The 25,645-nt window shown below is 52.4% G+C and overlaps 1 protein-coding gene across 4 annotated transcripts in view; it reads right to left on the bottom strand.

The window, feature by feature from the left end:
- CELF5 (CUGBP Elav-like family member 5) overlaps positions 1-25,645 on the bottom strand; it is a 51,912-nt gene that overhangs the window by 14,584 nt on the left and 11,683 nt on the right. For 3 of the 4 annotated variants that reach the window (XM_025293163.3, XM_025293162.3, XM_025293158.3), the window contains exons 2-8: positions 18,102-18,184; positions 7,095-7,146; positions 5,181-5,309; positions 3,572-3,651; positions 1,757-1,903; positions 714-855; positions 464-610 (exon numbers count right to left, since the gene is read on the bottom strand). In XM_025293163.3, coding sequence (XP_025148948.1) covers positions 464-610; positions 714-855; positions 1,757-1,903; positions 3,572-3,651; positions 5,181-5,309; positions 7,095-7,146; positions 18,102-18,184 — 780 coding nt within the window. The remainder of the gene's footprint in view (positions 1-463; positions 611-713; positions 856-1,756; positions 1,904-3,571; positions 3,652-5,180; positions 5,310-7,094; positions 7,147-18,101; positions 18,185-25,645) is intronic. The other variant, XM_025293159.3, reaches the window with a different exon arrangement.

Raw genomic sequence — 25,645 nt, 5'->3', positions numbered from 1 at the left:
GTGTCTGACTCTTTGGGACCCCACAGGCTGTAGCCCTTTAGGCTCCTTTGTCCATGGGGATTCTCCAGACAAGAATACTGGAGTGGGTTGGCATGCCCTCCTCCAGGGGATCTTCCCAACCCAGGGATTGAACCCAGGTCTCCTGCATTGCAGGCAGATTCTTTACTGTCTAAGCCACCAGGGAAGCCCATGAATACTGGAGTGAGTAGCCTATCCCTTCTCCAGGGGATCTTCCTGACCCAGGAATCAAACAGGGGTCTCCTGCATTGCAGGTGGATTCTTTACCAGCTGAACTAACACGGAAGCCCCTCTGCACCCATAGCTAGTATCTATTAACCTAAGAGTCCTTGCTTCCTGTACTTTTGTTCCCTGGACACCAAGGCAAAGGGATTCATGCTTGTCCCAGGGACACCCTCCCTGTCCCCTGCCACTCTCCTCGGCCCCAGGGGACCACCCAAGTTACCTGGGTAGGGCACAAGGCCATTGGCATATACGGTTTCTAGGGCAGGGTGCCCGCCAGGGAAGGGCACAACACCTGCGAAGCCGTTGGTGATGGGGGCCACGAGGCCGGGCACAGCAGCGGTGCCGAGCAGCGGGGGCGAATGCAGTCCTGGGGAGTGGAAGAGCATCATGGGTAGCCTTAGCCACAGCTAAGGCTAAGAGTCATAGCCCCAGCTCTGCCCCCCATCTGTGGGCCCCTGGCAGACTCTCACCAGAGGCAGGGGCGATGGGTGTGGCAGGCAGCCCGTTAAGGCTGACAGCGCCAATCTGCTGGATGTGGCAGGGTGAGAAGGCCACGCCGGGGCTCAGGTAGCTGCCTGATGTGGACAGGACCGTCGTCTGCTGCTGCATGAGCTGGGGGTGGAGAGGGAGTCAGAGTCCAAGTGGCACCTGGCCTTGGAGCATTACTCATGGGGTTGAGGGGCCAGTCCTCCAAAAACAGGGGCAGGGGGTCAGGCCAGGTATCTTGGCTCAGGTTGGGTTAGGGCTCAGTTAGGAATTGGGGCTTAGCCTGAGATCAAGTCTCAGCATAGGATCAGGGCTCAGACTATGTTCAAGGATCATTTAGGAATCAGAGCTCAGCCAGGGACTGGAGCTCAGTCTATGATAGAACTTAGTCTGGGACCAGGGCTCAGCCAATGTTTTTTTATGTGTTCTGCTTGTTTTGGTTGTGCCATGCATACGGCATATGGGATCTTATTTCCCCAGCCAGGGATCGAACCTGTGTGCTGTGCACTGGAGGCATGGAGGCATGGCAACTGCCAGGGAAGTCCCAAGCTCAGCCAATGTTGAACTCACTCAGGGCTGGGTCTCAGTTTGGAGTTAGCCTGGAGGTTTAGCTAGAATTGGGGCTTATCTAGATTTGGGGAACAGCCAGGATCTGGGGGTCAACCCAAGACTGGGTCTTGATTTGACATTCACCCAGGGTTGTGGCTCAAGCTGGATTTGGTGGCCGAGCCTGGGGTCCTGTCAGTTGGGGTTCAGCTTGGGCTCAGAGCATAGTTCATGGTGGGTGGCTAAGCTGGGGTTGAGATCAGGAAGTGGACTGGATCTGGGGACTTAGCCATAACCAAAATAAGGCCATGAGTCAGAGATTGGGCAAGAGAAACAGAAAGATAGCACTCAGAAAGAAACAGAAAGAGGCACTCAACAGAGACTAGATGGAGAAAGAGAGAGAGAGACACTGAACTGGGCCCTCAAAACAGCGGTGTCAGGAGCCCCGCTGGAGACAGGAGTGTGTCCGCCATTCACTCACAGCCTGGGCGTAGGCACTGTAGGGGCTGAAGGGCAGGGTGAGGGACGGAGTCAGGATGCCCAGCTGGCCCACCATCTGCTGCATGCGCCTCAGCGTCCGCTCCTTGTCCGTGTCGGCAAACTTGACCACCAGGCTGGAGGAGGCACCCTGCAAGGGCAGCCGCAAGCAGGGAGGAAAGAAGGGGGACATTGCCAGGACTCTGAGGTACCTTGCGGGGGGTGTAGGGTGTGGGTGGCAGCAGCTATCAGCCCCTCCCTCAAGGTCCCAGGGGCCGCAGTGAGACTAGTCTGGAGATCAGCATCCTGGGTCTCACACTTGACCTTGTAGGCTGCCATGCACACAAGTGGGGCACCCAGGTCTAGTGGGGGCTGCCTCTGGGAAGCAGAGGAGGACCTGACTGTCAGCCATACTTTCAAAAAAGGTGGAGAACCCAAGTGCTGGAGAGGAACAATGAAGGCCCATACAGAGGATTCTATAGCTGCCCACACCTGAGAACAGGTGAGGTTACAATCATTTGAGAAACTGAATACCTCCTTTGATGGGGAGCTCACTACCTCTCCACTCACCAGCTCCATCAGTGGACAGCTCTGAGCAGGAGAAAGCTTGACCTTGGATTGAGTTGATTCCTCCCTCTCCAGGGACTAGAACTGATGCCCAATGACCCACAGAGCAAGAGAAGGGAGGATCTGAGACTGCCCTGCTCTTTATACCATGTTGCAGAACAACAGAAAGGAGAGTGGGTTCCCCAAGGCCTGTCTTCCCTGCGGCAGATTTGGACATTTTTGTACAGTGATGGAGGCTCCCAGGGCCACTTTTCTGGGTGGCAGGGCCACCCCCAAGACCCCAGTGGTCTCCTCCAGCCTCTCACAGCTGCAGGCCCACCAGCTCCCAGCTCTAGACTTGCCACCTGCCTATCTCCCACACTGGCCCCACGGAGACATTTCCAAATGGCCTGCCCCTTCCTTCTCCTGGGGATACCCTGGGAGGCTCCCCATTGCCCTGGGAGGAATCCCAAGCTTCTTGGCCTTGAACTGCAGGCCCCTCCAGCCCCATCCCCTCCTGTTCCTCTGGGGCTCACACACATCTGCACACACACATGCATCCCACCCACAGTGACTCACACTCACCATCCACACTCACACACATACATACACTCAACAATACATGCACATATACTCACACACACATGTACACACATATTTGTCTACATTCACACACATGTGCTCACCCCTCCACACACACTCACACACTCTTACAGATGCACACACATGCACTCATTCCCCCCATATCACTGGGACACACACACACAAACACACATGTGCACTTACCTATATAACTTACATATGTGCACTCACATGAGCACACCCACTCAACACACTTGCATGCATGCAGTCACAGCATATACATGTGCATATGCATCAGCATACATGTGAACATATATCCATTTGCACACACTTCATGTGCACACTGACACCCACCTACTCACAACCACACACTCACATACAGGCATGGAAGCACACTCTCAGGCACATGCACACGTGTGCACACCAACACACACACTGGCCCACACATACTCACACATGGGCAGCCAAACACTAGCAGGACATTCTGCATAGTCTACACTTGCACGCTCACACACACACACAAGTACATACATATACCCAGTCATACCACCATCAGAGATGCACTTCTTTCTCCCTACCCTGTCCCCTCTCTGAAGAAGGGCTAGGGGTTACCAGATGGCTGGGATGGTCAGGCCAGGCCCCTCCCCCTTGCCTACCCTGACCCCAATTGCCCAGGGCAGCTCTGACTCACCGGCATGGTCTGGCTGCCGTGCAGAGCGTGTATGGCCGCCTGAGCCTCGGTGTGGGAGGAGAACTTCACGAAGGCACAGCCTGCTCCAAGAGAAGGGGAGGGGTGAGGGGACACAGAAGAGGGGCTGGCAGCCCTGCACAGCAGGTCAGCATGGACATGGGCAGCCCACAGGTCAGACAACAGAGAGACAGGCAGCCATATGTTCAGACAGACAGTGGGACAACAAAGAATCAGACAGTAAGACAACTGTTTGTCCAGCACATCATCAGAGGGTGTGAGGTGGTGCCCAGGATAGGGAGGCAGGAACTGCCCATTAGAACAAGTGAAGGGGACAGGATTAGAGAACACCCACCAGCCACCAATACCACAAGATCCAGAGTTGTAATCAGGCAGAATTAAAGTGACAAACCATCAGACACAGAGAGAGATGTGGACACACTCGGGCAGAGGTACACTCAGACCCAGATGGATACGCCCATGTGACCAGAGTTGGATAGATGGGGATGAAGAGTCATCGGGCAAGGGCAGAATCAGGCAGACAGACAACCAGAGACCACCAGACACAGGCAGATCCAGACAGATGGTCATAGGATAGAGTTCCAGACAGAGGGCTATGGAAGGGTCACACGAATTTGGGGGAGAGGAGTGAAGACATTCTGGAATTCAATACTGATGACAGTCGCACAGTTCTGTGAATTTTGTGAAGCATTTCACTGTCCACTTTTTTTTCCCACTGTCCACTTTTAAAAGGTGAATTTTACAGTATATGTGTGTGTGTGTGTGTGTGTGTGTGTGTATACTCAGTCTTGTCCAATTCTTTGTGACTCTCTGTACTGTAGCCTGCCAGGCTCCTCTGTCCATGGGATTTCCCAGGCAAGAATACTGGAGTGGGTTGTCGTTTCCCCCTCCAGGGGATCTTCCTGACTCATGGATTAAACCCACGTCTCTTGCGCCTCCTGCCTTGGCAGTATGTGATTACAGTATGTGATCATATCTCAATTTTTAGAAAAGAGCCAGGCAAATAAATAGACAGGGACCATCAAATATATTCAGTCCTAGTAAGATAAAGTCACAAGGGCAGAGACAGGCCAGTTCTGGACAGAAACCTGAACAAGTAGAATCAGGTAGACAGAGATCGCCAGACACCTGAAGACCCAAACAGAGCAGACCAGAAAACAAGTTGCTGGAGATCATAAAACAATCATCCCTGGATGGTACAACCTTATAGGAACGGTGGAGTAAGTAGGATCAGGTACACCGACAGTCCAGGAGACACAGGCAAATCGAGACAGAAAGTCTGATGGACACAGACACAGGAGGCAGCCCCGGATGTCCTGGGCCGGCGAGTGGGACCAGGTGAGACTAGACGGCCTCTGCTCGCCCCGCCCCTGGGCCAGCCCCGCCCTTTTGTGTGCCTAGAGGAACCCCATCCGGCAGGCCTGCTTTCCACGTGCCAGGCCACGCCTACTGTGGGCCAGTCCCTCCCCACAAGCCCGGCCCCGCCCCCCGGATCCAGCCTCCCTCTCCTGGGCCCGCGCCGACCCCATCCCACCAGCCGCGCCCTCCTATAGTCCAGTCCCCGGAGCTAGCCCCGCCCCTAGCTGGTCACCTTTGCTGCTGCCGTCAGGTCCCCGGAGCACGGTGCACTCGTCGATGACCCCGAAGGGCTGGAATAGCCGCAGCACGTCCTCTTCTGACTGCTGCTTGTTCAGCATCCCCACAAACAGCTTCCGGTCCCCTGTGGGCGGAGACACCACCTCAGCCAAGTCCTAGCCTCCGGGAACTTCCGCATCCCTCCAGCAGAAAGCGGAGGCACCGGGGTGTGGAGCGGGGCCCCTGGACCTCCCCGGGGCCCTCTTCTGCGCGTGTGAAGGAGGACGCAGCCTCGCGCTTTCCCGCCTTCTCACCCGCCCACGTCCCTGAGGCCTCCCACCTCATTCAGTGCCCTCTGCCTAGAATGCCCTCTCTGCCCAACTGCTCCCCATTCTGGGCAAAACGGCTACTCCCGCCTCTGTACTCCTCCCACCTCTCTGAGTTCTTCAGAAAGCCCACACACAGTACTAGGGTCTATGCCTTGCCTGGCCTGGGTCTATGTCTGTCTGCCATCTAAATTTTCTAGGCAGGGGTGAGCACTGAGGGCGCCTGCATTCTCACAGTACCCAGCAGAGCTCCCCATCGGACTTTCCCAGGGCTCCGGAGAAGCCAAAAAATCAATGTCTGATGAATGAATAAAGGTATGTGTGTGCAGAAGACCAGTTGTCTGGGGAACCTGGGATTGGCTGGAAGCCTGGCTGGGACCTGACCAAGCCTAAGGCCAGGGGCCAGTATGGCCCAGCCTCTCCCATGTGAGGGACTAGAGCCCTCTCCCGCCTCCCGGGGGAGTTGCACTGCTCCCCTGTAATCAGGGACCAGGCAGCTTCCTCTGTGAGGAATGGTGAGTTGGGTTGCTATGGAAACCCGTTCTCTGGCAGCTGTCATTCATGGGGGTGGGAGGGAGAGAGAGGGACAGGGAGAGACCAAGAGACAGAGATAGGCAAAGAGAGAAACAGGAAGAGACAAAGAGAGACACACAGAGAGGCTCTGAGAGAACCAGAGAGATAGGAGGAGAGAAAAAGATGAGAGAGAAACAGATGGAGGGAGAGGGAGATAGAGATTGAGAGAGAGACAAAGAGAGACAGACAGAAATGAAAACATGCAGAGCCCCCTCTCCAATCCCTAACCCTCACTGGAAGCCAGGTTGAGAGTGTGAAAATGGGCTCCCAGCCCAGATGGGCTTTACCACGCTCCTATGCATACACAGAGGTCCTAACAACCCTGCCCCACACACCATTTCCAAGGCTGAGTGCTCTCCTTCAGGCCCGTAATCCATCTGAGATGGGGAGGAGGGGTCAAAGTATCTAAGAATGGCTAGTCTTGGATCCCATGGGGGACAGTCAAGCATCTCCTGATGGCACACACCCATCCTGAGGTCAAACCTCACGTAGACACAAGACAGAGCCTGCACACCCACACTCCCAGCCTAGAACAGTCAAGCACACACGCTTGCACATATACACCTACGCACCTATGCACAACCCAGGCACACAGATGTGCACACAGACAGGCACTGAACCAGCCAGAAAACACATGCCCATGTGCACACACCCATACACATCTGCACACAGGCATGCCCAGGAATGCATGCTCACATACACACATATGCACTGGCTCATATATCCAATTGTGCACACACACAACCCAGAAAGCCATCCATAGTCCTTTGGGGTCCCCCAGTGCCTCTGCATCTGAAGATATCCATCATTGCAACCTGAAATGAATCAGGTATTTCAAGTTCTAGGGGAAAGCAGCAGGGCCTGGCCATACCCTCCACAGCTGGGCCTGTGGCCCTGCGGTTAGGAGGGACCCATGCCTTCCTTCTCTACCACCTTGCCCCACCCTCGCGGGGGCCTCTGCCTCTCCCAGGATTTCCCTCCTCCCGTTCCTCCATCAACCCACAGTCTGGCAGCCATGGAGAGATGACAACTACCTCCACGGCTTTCGCTGTCCGCAGGCTTCACCTGGATTGGTCGCGCCATCTGTGAAGAAAAGGGGAGGGAGGTCAAGGTGGACAGTGGGGGTAGTGTGGTGGGAGCTTCATCTGGGCCCTGCCAGGCACTCCTGCCCACTTCCCCAGCCTCAGCATCCCACCAGCTTCTGGCAGCAACCAGCACCTCAGTCACCACTGGGTGTGACCAACTCAGTCACACCCAATGACACATGGTCCTACCTCCAGGGCTTTACTCTTGCTACCTGGAAAACTCCTACTTTGCCTTCAAACCCCAGGAACAATACCCCTTCATCCAGGAAGTCTCTCTGCTGCACCCACCCCTCCTCCCCAAAGTATGATAGATTGCTTGCCAAGATGGCACAACTCCTGTGGTCCCTGTATATAATGGGACATTGTGGCTCCTCTCATTGAGAACTGGAGTCTGTTTCTTTACCTCTTCTATCTGGACTTGGCCATGCAACTTGTTTTGACCAATAGAATATAGTGGAAGTGAAGTAGTGGGAGTTCCAAGCCTTGGCCTCAAGAGACTTGGCCATCTTGGAACCCTGGAGATTTCAGGGTGGACAATTCCAGGTGACTCACTGGAGGATATGATATCTCATGCACAGAGATGCCCTGCTGACAGCTCATGGGGGTCCCAGCCCAGCTAACCCCAGTCAATCCCCAATTGACTACAGCTGCATGAATGACTCAGGATGAATCAGCCAAATTGTCCAGTTAAGCCCACCCTGGGCTTGCCAACCCATGGAATCATGAATAAATAAAATGGTTGAGGCAGCTTATTACTCAGCAGCAGCTGACTGGTACACCAAGGCAGCTAGTTTTAGCCAGCCCCCTGAGCCACAAGTCAGGAGAACTGTCATACTTGAATGGACCAGCCTTCAATCTGGCCTCATTGTTCTGGACATGTCTGTCCACCATCCTCCAGCACTGAAACTGGAAGAAACCAATGAACTATTCAGTGGAAGAAATTCTTCCCTAACTCCAGCTCCTGCAACTTACCCAGCCCTGGGTATGAGCTAATGCAAGTATTTCAGAACAGACTTGAGGAATGTGGGGTTGGGTGGCATTTACTTCTCTCTTGGCTCTAGGACAGAATCTTCTTCCCAACCCGGTGTCTCTGGTAAACTGTTCATCCAAGTTCAAAAGCCCCCAGGCAGGCAATCCTTCCACCTTTTGGGGCCTCCTCCTCTCTCTGCCTCAGGGCAGGACGTGTCTCCATGTTTCTGCTTCCCTCCAGACTGAGACCATCACATTACTCCCCATCCTTCAGGGCAGGGTACAGGAGAGAATCAGAGGAGTTTGCTGAACTGAAGTGACCAGAAGGAAGTGGTCAACACCTGCCATGATAGAAAGGCGCCTGGTCCCTCTCCACCAGGCCTGGGGTCGGAACAAGTGCTGGTCCCAGCCCCCCTCCCAAGGCAGTCTTGGAGTAGATCCCCACAGCCATTCGGAGATACTTGATGATACTTGATAAGTGTCTTCTAATCACAACACAGCTGCCCGGCAAGTTTTCAGAGAGAGAGGCACAATTTTTACCCTGTTTTTTATGGATGTCAAAATCAAGGCCTGGAGAGGTATTTTTCTGCTCCCCCTCCCCTGGTGGGCCCCCTCATCTGATATGCTCCCCCATTTCAAGTGTGTGTCTGAAGCATATATGGGCCTCCTCAATGTGAACTCAGCCTTGGGAGCCCCAGAACTCAAAGGGTTTCTATTTCCCCCATCTTGGCCCCCATTTCCCCCAGCGCAATCCTCCTGCCACCCAACCACACCCTCAGAGGGACCCTGACCACCTGGGAAAGGCCCAACCACATCTCCCTTCCCCCACCACACACACACACACACAAACACACATATGCACGTGTGCGCGCGCACACACATCTTGGACCCTCTTCACCTGGGTACCACACCCCTCTAGCTGGAGGCCTGAGGAGAGATTATTTCAACCATATGAGACCAGTTTCTGGGCTGAGGGTAGACTGAAGTGGTAAAGGGAGATGGGAGGGAGGGGGCACCTGGGCTTCAGTCTCCCTCTCCTCTACCTCTCCCACCCGCCTCCGCTGGCCCTCACCTCCTCCCCCCCTCCCAGCACCTTGGGCAGATGAGGATGGGGTTGCCATGGCAACGCTGATTCACCACACGGAAGCTGGCAATTGTTGTTGCCATGGAAACAGCCTCTTAGGGGCGAGCCCAGCTCCTGCCTTGCACAAAAGAGATATTTAAATATAATCTTCTGGAGATGGATGAGCCGAGGGAGGGAGCGAGGGAGGAGGACCACAGGGAGGGAACCTGCCCCCATCAGGGCACCCTCCACCTTTACACCGTTCTCTGGGTCTGGATACCTGCTTCCCATCTCCCCCCACCTGCTGCAGAGCCTGGGACCTTCCGCCTCCTACTAGGAGGCCCCTTCCCCCTCCTGGGTCAGCTCAGCTGGAGGGAAGGGGTCCTGGCCTGGCTCTAAGAAGCCTGGTGGGCATCCCCTTCCTCTCCAGCCCCCACTCGAAAGTCGAGGTTCTGAGGCCCGGCCATCCACATCCCGCAGACCCGCGCCTCGCCTTACCCACCGGCCTAGAGATGTGCGCTAGGCTGGCATCCATGTGCCGCCGCCCGCCCGGCTGGCCCTGAGAGCACAGGCGCGCACACGCGCGCACGCTCGGGCTCCGCGCCTCGCTCTCCGCTCTCCGCGCCCAACGCCCAGGCAATCCGCACGCCAGAGGCCGGGCCCTGCCCGCCCAAGCCGGGAGGAGGCGTGCCGGGGAGAGCTGGGTTTCCCCTCACCCCACCCCTCCTGTCGCCCCTGCCCACCCATCTGGCTCTGCCCACCTCCTTCCGGCTCCCTGTCTCCATCTGTCCCACCAAGGTCTCTGCCGAATGCCCTTCCTCGCTACTCTACCTTCCCTGGCTCCCCATTGTTGTATCCTTTCCCTGCCCTTCCCCTCCCTCTTTACACTTATTCAACAACATTCTCATGTGCTTCCAGCTGAGTAATTCTGCAACCTCAGGGAGCATTCCACTAGTAAGGCAGTGAGGGAAACAGAAGGATATGCAGACATTTCCAGACTCATGGGGTCAAGTGCTGGGAGAGCCTAGAGCAGAGGACAGTGAAGAGCCAAAGACTTTCCTGGAGATGCACTGAGATGGAAAATTTGCAGTGGGTTTTAAAGTATGAATAGGAGTTCATGGTGGGGTGGGGGTTGGTGAGGAACAAACTGGAGCAACACCTATGTCCATTGATTCATTTAATCTCCAAACAACTTTATGAAATGGAAACATGCTCCTTTTAAAGATGGGCAAATCAAAAAGGGAGAGGAGAAAATTAGAAGCAGAGATCAGATCTCCTGCCAGTTTTTTCAGGGGGAGTGGGGGTCTCTGAGAACCCAGCCATCCCTCCAGCCAAGGATCAGGTGGACTAGGGCTCTGGGCAGGCATACGTTAAGTGACTGGAATCCAGTCCTTGCTCTGCCACCCAGCTCTTGCTAAATGACTACAACCAAGCCATACACCGTTGGGAAAATAGGGTCCTTTATGTCTGACTTATGTATATACTGCTGCTGCTGCTGCTAAGTCGCTTCAGTCATGTCTGACTCTGTGTGACCCCATAGATGGCAGCCCACCAGGCTCCCCCGTCCCTGGGATTCTCCAGGCAAGAACTCTGGAGTGGGTTGTCATTTCCTTCTCCAACGCATGAAAGTGAAAAGTGAAAGTGAAGTCACTCAATCGTGTCCAACTTTTAGCGACCCCATGGACTGCAGCTTACCAGGCTCCTCCGTCCACAGGATTTTCCAGGCAAGAGTACTGGAGTGGGGTGCCATTGCCTTCTCCGTTATGTATATGAGAGATGAGGAAACTGATGCCACTCGGGGGAAGGACTGCAGGAAGACCCTTTGGTAGACAGGCTGGGGCCCCAAATATTCTCCTGGGTTTGCAAAGCTGTGCCTTTTGAAGGTGTGGGGGCCCAGAGAAAGCCCTGACTGCGTTGTTTCTGGATGGTGTAGAGGGAGATGAAGCAGGTGGACCCCTATCTGGGCTGTCTGGGCTAGCATTCCATGCTCTTCCTCTCCCATGCAAGCCCTTCTCCTGTTCTAGATTCTGCCGTGGCTCCCTATTGCCCTTGGGGTGGCATGCCAACTCCTCATCCTGGCATCCGAGCCAACTTTGTTGCTCTGTCCCAACCATTCCTGCCCCTTTCTCCTCCCTCCCCCCCCACCGAGGACAATGGACTGGAACACACCCCTGTGCACCCCATCCTTGCCCAACAAGCCCCTTGGAATGTAACCTCCCCCCGAAGCCTTCCCCTCCATCCTACCTGCTTCAGTTGCTTTGCCCAGTCATTGCCTCGATGACAGCATCTCCCCCCACCCCTAGCACACATTCTGTTCCTCTCTAGGAGGGATTTCCAGGGTCGGGGCTGAGGTGAGGGGCTCTAAGACCTCCTCCTGAGAAAGAACCAGCATAGGGTCCACAAGTGGCAAACAAGATGAGACAAGACAAGACCTATGGTTTCCAGACTCCTGTCCCACAGGCAAGAGTTGGGCAGGCGTGCTGGGCAGAGTGCCCAGCATGGGAAGTAACCCAAGAGCTTGTGCCAGGCGTGTCTGAGCTGTCCCCGTTTCACGGGAGAACACGAGCTCGGGAAGAGACGTGACTGGCCAGAGTCCCACAGCTCGACTCCTGGGACCATGAGTTCATTCATTTGGCTGTGTATTTGCCAAGTGCATGCTCAGCCTCTGGCGTGTCCCAGCTCACAGGCCCCTCAAAATACACCACAAACCCATTTTACAGATGAGGACACTGAGGCCTCAAAAACCATATCCTGAGACACTTGGCTCCTCAGGGGCCTCCTGCTCACTCCCAGGACTGGCTTGACTCTGAGCCAAGTCATGAGATGTGGGGGTGGGTTCTGCAAAGGGACCACTTCAGATACCCCTGTGTACACAGAAGGGGGTTCAGGGGTTCAGGGAGGGGCCTTGTGGTGGAGTGCTCACAGTTTGACAAACTCAAACTCATCCCTTTCCAGAATGCTCAGATGCGCTGCATGGCTGCTCCCTGATCTGGCTCATCCCTCACTACCAAGAGCTTCACAAAGAAAGAGATAGTGTTGCCTCAAATGGCCACCAGCCCCTTGCCATCCTTGAGGTGGGAACTGGACCTGTTGCCTTTTGTCGCCAGAGTGGGACTTTCTTCCATCCCCAGGATCCCCACCCTGGTTTTGACAGGCCAGCGGAGAATCCCTGTGACAATCGGAGGCGTCGGCCCTGTGGATTCCAGGGTCCTGTGGTCCATTCTGGGTTCTATTCTTGGATTCTGTTATTCATTGTAGGATCTTATTCCAGAATGCTGAGATCTGATTAAACTGCATCCCCCATGGACTCTGCTGTCATATTCGAGGTGGGAATTGGAAGGGGTGTGTGTCACTTGCTGCAGAAAACAGCATTGGGGGGGGAGGGGGCGTCGGCTGTGCCAAGGTGGGGGAAGATGCACTGAGCTGGCAAACCACTGGGACCACTCCCTTGTTCATCAAAAGATGAAGAGACAGAGGTGTCGATCTGTACTGTGTTCCCTAATGCGCGCGCGCGCACACACACACACACACACACACACACACACACACACAGGGATAGGAAAGGTGCTGGCAGTCTTTGTCTCTAACATGGCCCAGCCCAGGGCCCCTGTCTCCCGGGCAGTGCACAGGCACGTGCAGCATGTGACCCTGCAGGGCAGGCTTTCTTCCGCAGCCAAGACTCCATTCTCTGGCATTGACACCTGTGGGGAGGCTTAGACTCCTGTGCTCAGACATGCTGACAGGCAAAGGGTCCTCCTGTCCAATAGACCCCATGTCTCCTTGTGCGATTAGTGAGCAAGCCTCCAGCTCTCCTACTGTAAGACTGGTTCCATTTCTGTGGGTGTTCTTGTGGAGGGAGGCTCACCCCCAAAAACAACCCCTTCTCTCATCAGAATTGGAAGACACACATATTCAGGGATCCCGAACTCCTGTGTATGAGACTGACCCAAACGTGGCATGTGTCCACCCAGAGCAAAACACTGGCAAGGATCTCTGTGCCTTAACAGCAAAACTAGAGACAACTCACATGTCCACCAGCAGGAAGATGGATGAATAAACGGTGCATCCAGGCTGTGGAATACCACACAGCAATGACAAAGCACAAAGCTACAAGGCATCATATTGAATCTCATCTGCATGGTAATGGAAGAAAAGGAAGGGCTGATTGCCATAAAAGTCAGAACAGGGGTTCCTCCAATGAGAAGAGAGGGGCTTGGGCTTGGGGACATGGGTCGGGGTGGTTTCCGGGTGCACAGTGGTAATGGGTGCTTGCTTTATAGTCAGTTGGGTTGCATGCACTTTTCACTAAATGTGCAGTATTTTTCAAATTTTAAGAAAAAAATTTAAGCTGAGCCCCTCTGTCCCCAGGATCTAGCTCTGAGCCTCCTCTTTATTTATCAGACATCTACCCTCACCTCCAGGGCGCAGGGAGCAGCTTACAGGAAACTCAAGCAGAGAAGCCACAGGTTCAAGGTCTGTGAAGCAGGGTGGGTGGAGCCATAGTGCTCACCCTCCTGGGTGACCTGGGACAAGTCCCCTCCTCTCTCACCACAGTCCCCTTGTCTGTCACATGGGGCCAGAGCAGACCCAGGGCCCTGCTGACATGGCAGCTGGATGAAGTGCCCCAAAGTGCTGGGGGACAATGATAACACCAGGGAAACTGAGCCCTGAGAGGAGAAGAGGTGGCTTGAGGCCCCTAACCCCTCCTCAGCTGTGATCTGGTGTCAAAACGAGACAGACAATTCCCTAACCTAGATGTATAATGATGTTGCACCATGCTCCTGAGTCTAGAACATTCTAGGTCTACACTGTTGAACAGTCTAGAACATTCTAGATCTGCACTGTCTAACGTGGTGGCTGATCCCTGATCTAGAACATTCTAGATTTTGCAGTGTTCAGGACAGTAGCCTCTAGCCACATGTAGCCAGTGGAAGTTTAAATTTACATCTATTAAAATTAAATAACATTAAAAATTCAGTCCCTGAGTCACACTCACCCCTTTTCAAAGGCTCCATAGCCAAACGGAGCAAGTGTCCACCCTACTGGACAGCGGAGACAGAACATCCAGTAAATTCTATTGGATGATGATAGCCCAATATGGGGATGGGCAAACTACAGCCCTTTTCTGCACCCCGCCCCAGCCAGTTTTTGTCAATAAAGTTTTATTGGCACTTAGCCACACTCAATGTGATTGTTTTGTGCTTTCAACAGATGCAACAGAGGCTGTATGGCTGGCAAAGCTGAAAACATTTGTTCTCTGATCCTCTCCAGAAAAGTCTAAAAACTGACTCCATTCTTGGAAAAGCTCTGAGTAGGTTTACAACAACTTGAGGAAAGGAATCTACTTTTTCAATTGTCGATTTTATAAAATGCAACTCCACATTGAGCATCTCTGGTAACCACTAAGTGTTCTGGTTGAGAGGCATTGAGGGTGTGCAAGACACACACCAGATTTTCAAACACTTGCTGCTGCTACTGCTAAGTCGCTTCAGTCGTGTCCAACTCTGTGCGACCCCAGAGACAGCAGCCCACCAGGCTCCCCCTCTCTGGGATTCTCCAGGCAAGAACACTGGAGTGGGTTGCCATTTCCTTCTCCAACACATGAAAGTGAAAAGTGAAAGCGAAGTCTTAGGATGAAATAAAAAGAATGTGAACTATCTCATTAGTAAGTTTTACATGGGCCCTACTGACAGCCTCTTGATAGGATTTTGGGACAGTGGGTTAGAATAAAAGAAAGCATTAAAATTCATTTCACCTGTTTCTTTCTACTCTTTAAACGCTGCTCCTAGAAAAATCTAAATGCTGTATGTGGTATGCATTCTACATAATTCTCTTAGTACTGTTCTAGAACATTCACCAGCTCCTTATTCTCCTAAACAGGGTTCCTCAACCTCAGCACTGCTGATTTTGGCCTGAATCATTTTCTGTTGTGGGGGGCCGTCCTGTGCACTATAGGGTGTGGAACAGCAGCCCTGGCCTGTACCCGCGAGATGCCATGGTCAAGATGATCACAAATGTCCTCAGACATTGCCCAGTGTCCCTGGGGGCAGTAAACTTCCATTAGGTTCTCGTGCATTCCCACACTCAGCTTGCCAGGCACACTCCTGCCTCCACGTCTCAGTACGCTCCGTGCTCACACCACCCCCATCTGCCAACACCCTCCCAGTCACTCAAGACTAGCTCCAATGCTTCCCCCTCCAGAAAGCTGCCCTGTTTGCCCTCCATGAGGTCATCACCACAGGTCACCTGGTTCTCCCTTGAGATGCAGTTCCCCATCACCCTTCCATCCAGCTGTTCATTTTGTGGTCACCCCCTGCAGTGAAGTGAATGGCTGTCCTGCCCCAAAACGTGTCCAATACCTAACCCCTGCAATCTATGAATGAGACCTTATTTGGAAATGGTATCTTTATAAATGTAATTAAGTGACAGATCTGTACACAAGGTCATCCTGGATTTAGGTGTCCAGGACTGGACTGGTGTCCTCATAAGAGAAAGGCAGTGGAGATGGCAGAGATGTAGACATGGAGGAGAAGGCCACCTGACAACAGAGGCAGGAATTGGAAGGATTACAGGCCAAGGATTGCCAGCGACCACAAGAAGCTGGGGCAGGGCAAGGGGAAGGGAAGAAAAACTGGTTCAAAGGGGATGCTGTGGGCAGTTTGAGCTCTGCTGGGTATGGGGTGCCTGAAGGAGTCACCAAGGGGCGTCTTCTGTACACAGAACTGGTAAGAGAAGTGCAGAATCAGGCCTATTAAGTAGGTGCTTAATAAAAGGTTGCTGGCTGGCTGGCAGGATAGATATGGATGAAAGAATTGGATTGTGCTAGGAGAGTGAGCAGAGAGAGGAGGACAAAGAGCCCTGAGACTGGGACTTCCCTGATGGTCCAGTTGCTAAGACTCCATGCTTCCAATGCAGGGGTCCAGGTTCTATCCCTGGTCAGAGAACTAGATCCCATATGCTGCAACTAAAGATCCTGCATGTTGCAACTAAGACCCAGTGCAGCCAAATAAATAGATAAATACATAATTAAAAAAAAAAAAGATGCTGTGGCTTCTTCCTGGCTCACTCTCAGATCACATGCCCTGAGGGAAGCCAGTCACCATGCTGTGAGGTCCCTCAAGTAGCAAGCACTGGGGAGATGCCCACAGAGAGGAGCGGAGGCCTCCAGCCAATAGCCACGCACTGGGCCAGATTTGCCAGCCACAGTAAGCTCTGGCTGAGGACTCCACTGCAACCTCAGGAGAAACCAGAAGCCAGAACCATGCAGCCAACTCATGTCCCAGTTCCTAACCCCTGGCAGCTGTGAGACAATGCATGCTGATTGTTTGAAGCCACTAAGCTAAGGAGTAATTTGTTACTTATTTTTATAAATAAAAATCTTGGCCACATAGTGAGGCATGCAGGATCCTAGTTCCTCAACCAGGGACCGAACCTGTGCCCCCTGAAGTGGAAGTGCAGAGTCTTAACCACTGGACCGCCAGGGGAGTCCCTGAAGAGTAATTTGTGACACATCGGGAGATAACTAATAGAATCCACCGAACTCCACTGTGCCCCTGGGTGCTACGGACGGACCTGCCCTCCAGTTTCCTGTTGGTTTGGGGAGGTGTTGGCTGAAGGTCCAAGTGAGGGAAAAGAGTGAATCCAGATGGTGTTTGCTCACCTTTGCATATCTGGTCCCCTCTCCTAGCATGTCCTTCCTCCTCATCTTTCAAGTCTCTTCTCAAATGCCACCTCCTCAGTGAAGCCCTCAGTGACCTCCTCAACAGTTTCTTCCCTCTACCCCACCACATTATACTCTTCTGGTGCTGAAGATCAGAGAGGTTGAGTTGCTGGTTCATCGTCACATGGCAACACCAGGTGGAAACTAAACAAGGAGCCCGCTGATGTGGCCGCCATAGCGTATGCTCTCGCTTCTGCCACTTCATCTTTCAAAGACGGGCTCTTTGCTCTGCAAGGTAAGGTTGAGGCCACCCCCCAAACCTTTGGATGCTTGCTCAGAGTTGAGTCAAACTCATGCCACAGCTTCTGGTTCCTGGCAGGTGAACCCCAGATTGTCCACTGTCAGCCGTGTAGCATCCATGCTCCCAGCAGGAATGGCAAGATGCCACCCTAGCATCCTCTGAAGCCCCTTGATACTGAAGGGTCCCTGAGATTTCTAGAGGGAAAGGCGACACTCCCTGCCCCCAAACTCACGGGGTGGGGTGCTACAGATCTCATTGAAGACCTGGCTTGGCAGGCTGAAGGGGACCTTCCATCCTTTCCTGGGGGCAGGGACCTCCTGCCCACCCAAAAAGGACAGGGCTGACAGGAGAGAACCAGCAGGCCCAGAGCCTGGGCCAGCCTCCCCTGGGGAGGAAATACCACTTAAGGAGCCATAGCTTTACTTGCTCCATAAGGACAAGAGGAAAGAAAATCCCCTCCTTTCTTATGGTGAGAGGTAGGTAGGGTCCAGTCTCCTCCCACAAGGCCCTGAACATCTGCCTTCATCCTCTTGTTGCCTTCCCCTCCTCCCTCTCTCCTCCTCACTCTCTCTGCTCCAGGAACATGGCCCTCCTGGTTGTTCCTCCAACACACCAGGCACCATCCTGCCCCGGACCTTTGCCCCTGCTGATCCTCTGCCTGCTAATGCTTCCTCATCCTCCAATGACACTCTCATGTGAAGCCAGGTGCCCTCGGGCAGTGTGCAACCTCCACAACCACACAAAACCACCCTGACATGAAGTGCACAGCCAGGGATGCAGTTAACACACAAGAAATGCCCATCCAGGTGATGATTTCTGTGTCTCTGCTCCATTTGTTTCTTTCTGAGTTCAGAGGCAGATGAGCTTCACAGCTGATCCCAGGAAGGACCTTAGCCTTCCCCAAAATGACAGCATCCCCTCCATCTGCCCCTTCACTTCCCAGCAGCATCCAGCACTCACCCCGGGCAAGGTCTTCTGTTCGTGCAGGGCAGTCTGAGCTTTGATGGCGGAGTCCCTGGCACAGTAGGTGAGAAAGGCACAGCCTGGAGGGGAGAGAAATAGAAGTGTTAGGAGAAAAGGAGGCTGTGCACCCATGTTCACAGGAAGATCCACTGTGAACCACTCACAGGAGATCCGCAGAGGAGTCAGATCCACAGAGACAGAAAGTAGATGGTGGGGGCCATGGGCTGGGGAAGGGGATGGGGAGTCAGTGTTTAATGGGGACAGAGTTTCAATTTGGGAAGATGAGAAAGTTCTGGAGATGGATGGTGGAGATGGTCGCACAACAATGGGAGTGTACTCAAAGCCACTAATTTCTGCACTTAAAAATGGTTAAAATGGCAAACTTTCTGTTATGTGTATTTAACCACAATTTTAAAAGCTTAGGAAATAAAAGAAGGAAAAGTGATTAAGGTGGTAAATTTAAATTATGTGTATTTCACTATAATTTTAAAAATAGAGAAAAGGAGGCTGGAGCCCCCTTTGGGGTGGGGCAATTAGGAGTAGCTCAGCTCTCCCCTCCCATACCCACACTTCCCAAAGGCTGCGACGGGAAAGGCAGAGAGGCGAATCAGCTGTTAATTAAATCTGTGGCTGATACTAAAAAGCGGGGTGAGATGGGGGGTGGGGGAAGGGGGAAGCGGCAGAGCTGCCGCCCCAGGGAGGAGGTTAGTGAGGGGCATCAGCAGCCCCAAGGAACCAGAAGAAGCCTCAGCACTGGACTGAGGAGCAGTGACTCTGGCACTAACCAATTCTGTGGCCTTGGATGGCCCGTTGCACCTGTGTGGGCGCCTCAGTTTTCCCCATCAGAACAGATGCTCGGAGGGTGCAGTGGAATGGACCAACCTAGATGCGGGGGCGGAGCTAGAGGGGTGGGGCGTGGCGTCAAATGGAAGGACCAATCAGGAGATGCAGGGGGCGGGGCCGGCTCTAAAGTGGTCCAGAGCCGGGGTGTGATTGGAAGACGTCCTGAGTGGGGGCAGGGGGTGCCAGGCATGAGAGCCATAGAGACAAGAAAGGTTGCAAGACAGAGACCGAAGAGAACTGAGCAGAGGGAGGCGCCCAGAGAAAGGCCAATGAGATTAAAGATATTTTAAAAGATTTTGTGGGGTGGGAGATGCAGGCAAGTTCTTTGGGATGGACACAGGGATCCGGGCCTCAGAGCTGGGTTTGCCTCTCTAACCCCAGGGGACCTCAGTTTCACTGACTGAAATGAGACCATCGTTGGCTGCTCTGATGCTGTCGAGTCCTGGGTCCTCCACCCCCAGCTCCCTTCCCATGGTCTCTCAGCTTCCCCCGACGGGGACCCCCTATGCAGAGCCCCTGGGAACAGCTTTGGGGGCACCACTTTCGCCCCAGGCTGGAGTTAATTAAAGCTGCATCCTGCTGGGCTGCGCTCACTTCGCCGGCTGCTCCCACTAGCTGGGCCTGGTGGTGGGGAGGAGTCTCTGACCCAGGCCTGAAAGGTGCCCTGGGGCCCTGGGGAAGGGGCACCAGGCAGAGCTGAGGACAGCTTCTAACATTCATTTTTTTAAAAATTGTGTTGGGAATGTAAAATGGTGCGGCGGCTGTGGAGAACAGTTTGGCAGTTCCTCAAAAAAGTTAAACATAGAATTACCATATGATCCAGCAATTCCACTTCTGGGTATATATCCCCAAAGAATTGAAAGCAGGGACTCTAAAAGAAACACTCGTGCTCATAGCAGCATTATTTGGGACAGCAAAAAGGTGGAAAAACCCCAAATACCCATCAACAGATGAATGGATAACAAAACGCTGTCCATCTATACAAGGACCACAAAGAAAGGAGATTCTGACACCTGCTACAACATGAATGAACCCTGCAGACACGATGCTCAGTGAAATAAGCCAGACACAGAAGGACATTTACAGTATGATTCCACTCAAATGATATCCTAGAGGAGTCAGATCCACAGAGAGAAGGAAGTAGATGGTGGGCCCAGGGGCTGGGGGAGGGGATGGGGAGTCAGTGTTTCATGGGGGACAGAGTTTGGGAAGATGAGAAAGTTCTGGATGGTGGGGATGGTTGCACAACAATATGAATGTGCTCAGTGCCACTGAGCTGTGGACTTAGAAATGGTCAAGATGACAGATTTTGCTATGCATATTTTACCAGAATAAAAATTTGTAATGGGAGATATTACAAACACACCCTCTTTATATATTGTGTGTGCTTATCCTTTTTTGGTTATATTTAATGCCCATATCTTCTCCCAATACACGTCTTCCTGCCTTTTTTTTTTTTTTTTTTGAGTTTCTATTTTCTGAATTGAATCTCCAGGGTCTTCAAGGAATGCAGAGGCACTAAGAAAATAGCCATAAGGCCTGAGAGACATTAGGCATGGCTGGAAAGAAATTGGGAGGTATAAAAAAGGGGCAAAGCCCTTTCTCCTTGGGTCTTTTCTTGCCTGTGGAGCCCTATATGCAGAAGACAGAATGTATCGGCTCTAGGAGCGTAGGTATAACCCTTGAACAACCTTTTGCCAGCCTGTGGATCTGTCTGGAAGGCTTGCAGCCAGATAGACGGAAAAAAACAACCACCAAAAAAAACAAAACAAAACAAAACACACGAGCTGCTGTCCCTGGTACTGAAATGTCTCCTTGTTTTCTTGGCACTATCTTCCCAGCCTCTTAGCTTCTTTTTCTAACTGGTGAAAATGTGTCATATTTACCCATTTCTTGATAAACAGAGCCTTGAATTTCAGTTTCTATTAGGGCTGAATTGTTTCCCTTCTCCATCAACTCAACTCATTCTCCTAATCTCCAGGACTTCAGAACGTGATCTAATATCATTGCAGATATACAGTCAAGGTGAGGTCATACTGGAAGTAGGGTGGACCCTAATCCAATAGGACTGGTACCCTTATAAAGGGGGGAAACTTTGATCCAGAGACAGACACACAGGGAGAATGGCATGTGAAAATGAAGGCAGAAATCTGGATGATACAAGGATTTCCAGCACCACCGGAAGCTGGGAGATTTGGATCAGATTCCCAGTCACAGCCTCAGGAGGAGCCGGCTCTGCCAACACCACCTTGATCTCAGACTTCTGGCCTCTAGGACTGTGAGAAAATACATTTCTGTTTTTTAGGCACATTATTTCGGCAGCCCTAACAAACAAATACAGTTCTCAATGAATACAGACCTCTAATGATGTTAATAAATCTCCCTAGATTTTTCTTTATTATTATTATTTGCCACACTGCACAGCATGTGGGATCTTAGTTCCCTGACCAGAGATCAAACTCAGGCCCCTTGCATTGGAAGCGTGGGGTCTTAACCACTGGACCACCAGGAAAATCCCTAAAGCTCCCTAGTTTTTAATGCTAATAAGCTTATACTCAATATTGATTCATTTAATCCTCACAACAACCCCACAAAGGAGCTGTTAGCATCGTCCTTGTTCTGCAGATGAGGGGTTGTGGTACCAAGAGGGGAAGCGACTTGCCCAGGGTCACACAGTGGAACATCAGAGGCACCGTGAACTGTGTGCCAACCACTTGGATACAACTACCTGGAATTTGTATCTTTTCTAAAAATTTCTCCTAGGGCCTATGGGGAGGACCACAGGCCCTTGCCTTACCTTGCCTTGAAAGGAACCTTAAAATAGTCTCACCTTTCTGAGATAATCTGGGACTGGATCCAATGGTGAAGAGGCCGTGGAGCACATTTCAGTTGGGGATTGGGGGTCTGGTTTGCCGTGTCCTAGTCCTAGAGTGACCCTCCCAGGGAACTCTCAGCCCAGCCAATGCCCACGATGAGTGAGCCTCTTCTCAGAGATTCCAACCCTGGTTACCCTCACCCCACACACCAGACTTGTCCACCATAAGAGTGTGTATGTTAGTCTCTCAGTCGTGTCCGACTCTTTTGTGACCCCATGGACTGTAGCCCACCAGGCTCCCCTGTCCATGAGATTTCCCAGACAAGAATACTGAAGTGGGTTGCCATTTCCTTCTCCAGGGGATCTTCCTCACCCAGGGATAGAACTGGGCTCTCCTGCATTGTAGACAGATTCTTTACCATCTGAACCACTAGGGAAGCCCCATGATAAGAGTAGGGCCAGGTATTCAGCAAAACACATCCCAAGCCCCATGCTGGCCAAGCCCTGGAGTTCCGTAGAGGTGGGGTGAGTCAAGAAGGCAGCCCTACCTCCAAGAACCAATTGCCAAAAAGGCTCAACCCTATGATTTCCTTCACACCCACTCTTATTTTCAAAGTCTGGACAAAGGTTGACCTCTTGACACCCAAGGTGGAACAGGGACTAATGGGGGGGTGTGTGGTCTTTGGGAAATAAGAGATTTCCTCAATGTATGAAAGCAGTCTACCAACTGATCTATCTCATCATGGTGCTTGCTCTTTGTAGGGAGGGAGCTCCCTGTCACTGCTGCTTAAGCAAGCAGAAGATCCCCCAGAGAGGAAATTTCTTTGCTGGGAAATCCTGAGGATCCCTCCTCTTGCCAAGATCCTCTGTTCTCTGCTCCAAGATCAGAGCTTTTGGGATTTCCAAATCAAAGTTGTAACAATGCTAGTATGATAATAATTGAAGTCCAGTGAGTGCCAAGCATCTTACAGGGACATCACTCATATGAACCCTTTGAACCCTCAGCCCAGCCCAAAAGAAAGAATTGATACCATTGTATCTTTCTCGTCATTTTAAGATGAGGAAACTGAAACACGAGACAGACATTGAGTTGTCTGCCCAAAGTCACACAGAGGTGAGATTTGAACCCTTGAAGTTTAACCCCAGTCCTGACCCTTCTGCACCACAATATCCCCCATTATTATAAGATAATGATAATAGTGCCAGTAAACAGCCAACTCACTGAGCCCCTAGGCCAGTCGCTGTCCTGGGTACTTTACTTCACACGCCCCTTTTCTCTGCAGGAATCCTGTGGGGGGTGGATGTGATGCACAGTATGGAGGAACTGAGGTTCAGAGAGGTAAAGTGACTTGCCTATAACTGCACAGCAGGTAAGGGGTGGGGATGGAATTTGAAGCCAGGAATATCTGATGCCGCGGGCTTCCCTCCTATCCACTGCACCTCTAGGGTTTTGGTCCCTGGAGTACAGAGTGGCAGAGGCACCCAATTCTACCATCTTCCATAAAACTCACTTCAAACCTTTCATACTCCAAGACAAAGGAGGCCTTAAGTGTTTCCATGAAAAGACCCTGTGGGCCATGGATAATCTAGACACCAATTGTTTGATGCATGAATAAACTGAATCATTAATGATACAGGCTTCCCAAAAGTGGAGCCCCAGGGTGACCCCACAGAGCCTTCAATGGTGGGGAGAAGAGTGTCCACCTTATAGATGAGGAGGCTGAGGTTCCCAGTGGCCCAGGTCACCCACAGAAATGATAGGGCTGGGACTTAAGCCCACATCTGCATGACCCATGGCAAAGGGCTCTTCCCCCAGCCCACAAGGATGCTCCTCTCTCCAGTCCTGGAGATGCTCCTGAGAAAGGGAGCAGAAGTAGCCATGATCCCTTCACGGCAACAGGTCTCTGTTCAGCTGGGGCTCTGGGGACAACACTTTGACTGATGGGTGATGCTAAGGTTCCCAGGCTAGGTAGAGACAGAGATGGACACACCTCCCTTGTGTCATCAGCCTGGAAGACAGAGTGAGGGATACAGGGCTGGGGGAAGCCCAGAAGATGAGGAGCATCTTCAGGCACTCAATAGTGATCCCCCTAGAAAAGATACACCCACTCCAGGAATCTGTGAATGGGACCTGATCTGGAAAAAGGGTCTTTGCAGATGTAATCAAGGATCTTGACATGAGGTCATTTTGGACAACCAGGTGGACCCCAATCCAATGCCAAGCAAACTTATTTGAGACAAAAGAGGAGAGACAGATGGAAGGACAGGGGAAGATGAAAGCAGAGACTGGACGGATGCAGACACAAGCCAAGAGATATGTGGAGTCTCCAGAAGCTGGAAGAGGCCAGAGGGACCTCCCTGAGCCTCCAGAGGGAGCAGAACTTTGATCTCAGACTTTTGCCCTTCAGGCCTGAGAATCTGTGGTCATTTGTAACGGTCACCCCAGCAAACCAGTACAGATGGGAACCCAGGAGGAGAAGCAGTTTAGAAGGAAGATGTGGAACCCAATTTGGGCCCTGCTGAATCTGAGGGTTTGCAGGTCTTTATGGAAAGGACCCTCCAGGACTGACTAAAAAAAACCCCAAGTGGCCCAGGAAGATGTACCAGCTGTGTACATGGAGCCAAGCTCTGCTGAAGCCCCTCCCCCATCATCCCTGGAGCTTCACACTACTTTTATCCTCATGTTACAGGTGAGCAAACCCGTGTCCAGAGATGCTGAGCCGCTTTCTTGATGTCACACAGCAAGTCGGAAACAACCCTTGCTACTAAAGGCAAACTGGGGGTGGCTAAAGGGCTTCTGAGTCCCAGAAAATTCCACAGCACTGGGGATGACTTAGGTCTTGGGAGCTTAATACCCTGATCTAATGAACTAACAACAAAAAAAATGTTTTAAAGATGAAAACAGAGAATTCCCTGGAAGTCCAGTGGTTAAGACTCTGTGCTCTCACTGTGGAGGGCTTGGGTTCAATCCCTAGTCAGGGAACTAAGATTCCACAAGCCGTGCAGTGTGACCAAGAAACACACAAAACAAACAAAACCCCACCAAGAAAACACAAAATAAACTCAAAAAATAAATAAAAGGAAAAACAATTATTTTCCTTTTTACTATTCATAGCTGTCATGTTCAGGCATAAGTCTGGGATATTTGTCACTTCCCAGGGAGCTTGACAGGTCTAGGAACTGATCCCAATGGACACTGGTGGTGTCCCTGTCTGCACCCTGGTCCCAGATACACCTGGCCTCTCGCTGACCTGCCTTTGAATTTGCCATTTCCTTGGTCCATACATCATCACCCTCATCTTTACCTGGCTCATTTCTCCTCAACCTGCAGGTCCCAGCTGAGTCACTCTTCCTCCAGGAAATCTCCCCATCCCCGACTGATGCTGGGGCAGGAGGATTGGCGACAGGTAGCGTCCATGTCACTGATGTGTCCCCAGTGCTCAGCGTTGGGCCCATTACACAGCCCGTGCCCAGGAAGAATTTGGCCACTGTACATGGTCTCCATCCTAGTTCAGCCCCACCTGGACTGCTCATTTCTCCTCCCCACTGGTCCCCGGCTCCGCCCTCGTCCCCCCATTATGTCCTCCCCAGAGAAGCCACGAGAGGGCGCCTGTGAGCGCCTGAGTCAGGCCCCGCCCCTCCTCTGCCCACGGCCCTTCAGGGTTCCCACCTCCCTGAGGGAAATGCCCAAGTCCTTCCACAAGGCCCTGCACAACTAGCTCCTTCCTCTCCCTGCCCTCCCCTCCTTCCTCTCTCCCCCTCGCTCACTCTGCTCCAGACACACAGACCTCTTGACTGTTCTTCACACACCAGGAATGGTCCTGCCCCAGGGTCTTTGCATGAGCTGTTCTGGGATGTATTTCCCCTCTGATCTCTGCAGTTT

This window comes from Bubalus bubalis, chromosome 9 (assembly GCF_019923935.1).
Source record: "Bubalus bubalis isolate 160015118507 breed Murrah chromosome 9, NDDB_SH_1, whole genome shotgun sequence".
Classification (NCBI taxonomy): domain Eukaryota; kingdom Metazoa; phylum Chordata; class Mammalia; order Artiodactyla; family Bovidae; genus Bubalus; species Bubalus bubalis.
Note: the sequence above shows the minus strand (reverse complement) of the source record. Positions and strands in the feature narration are given on the sequence as shown.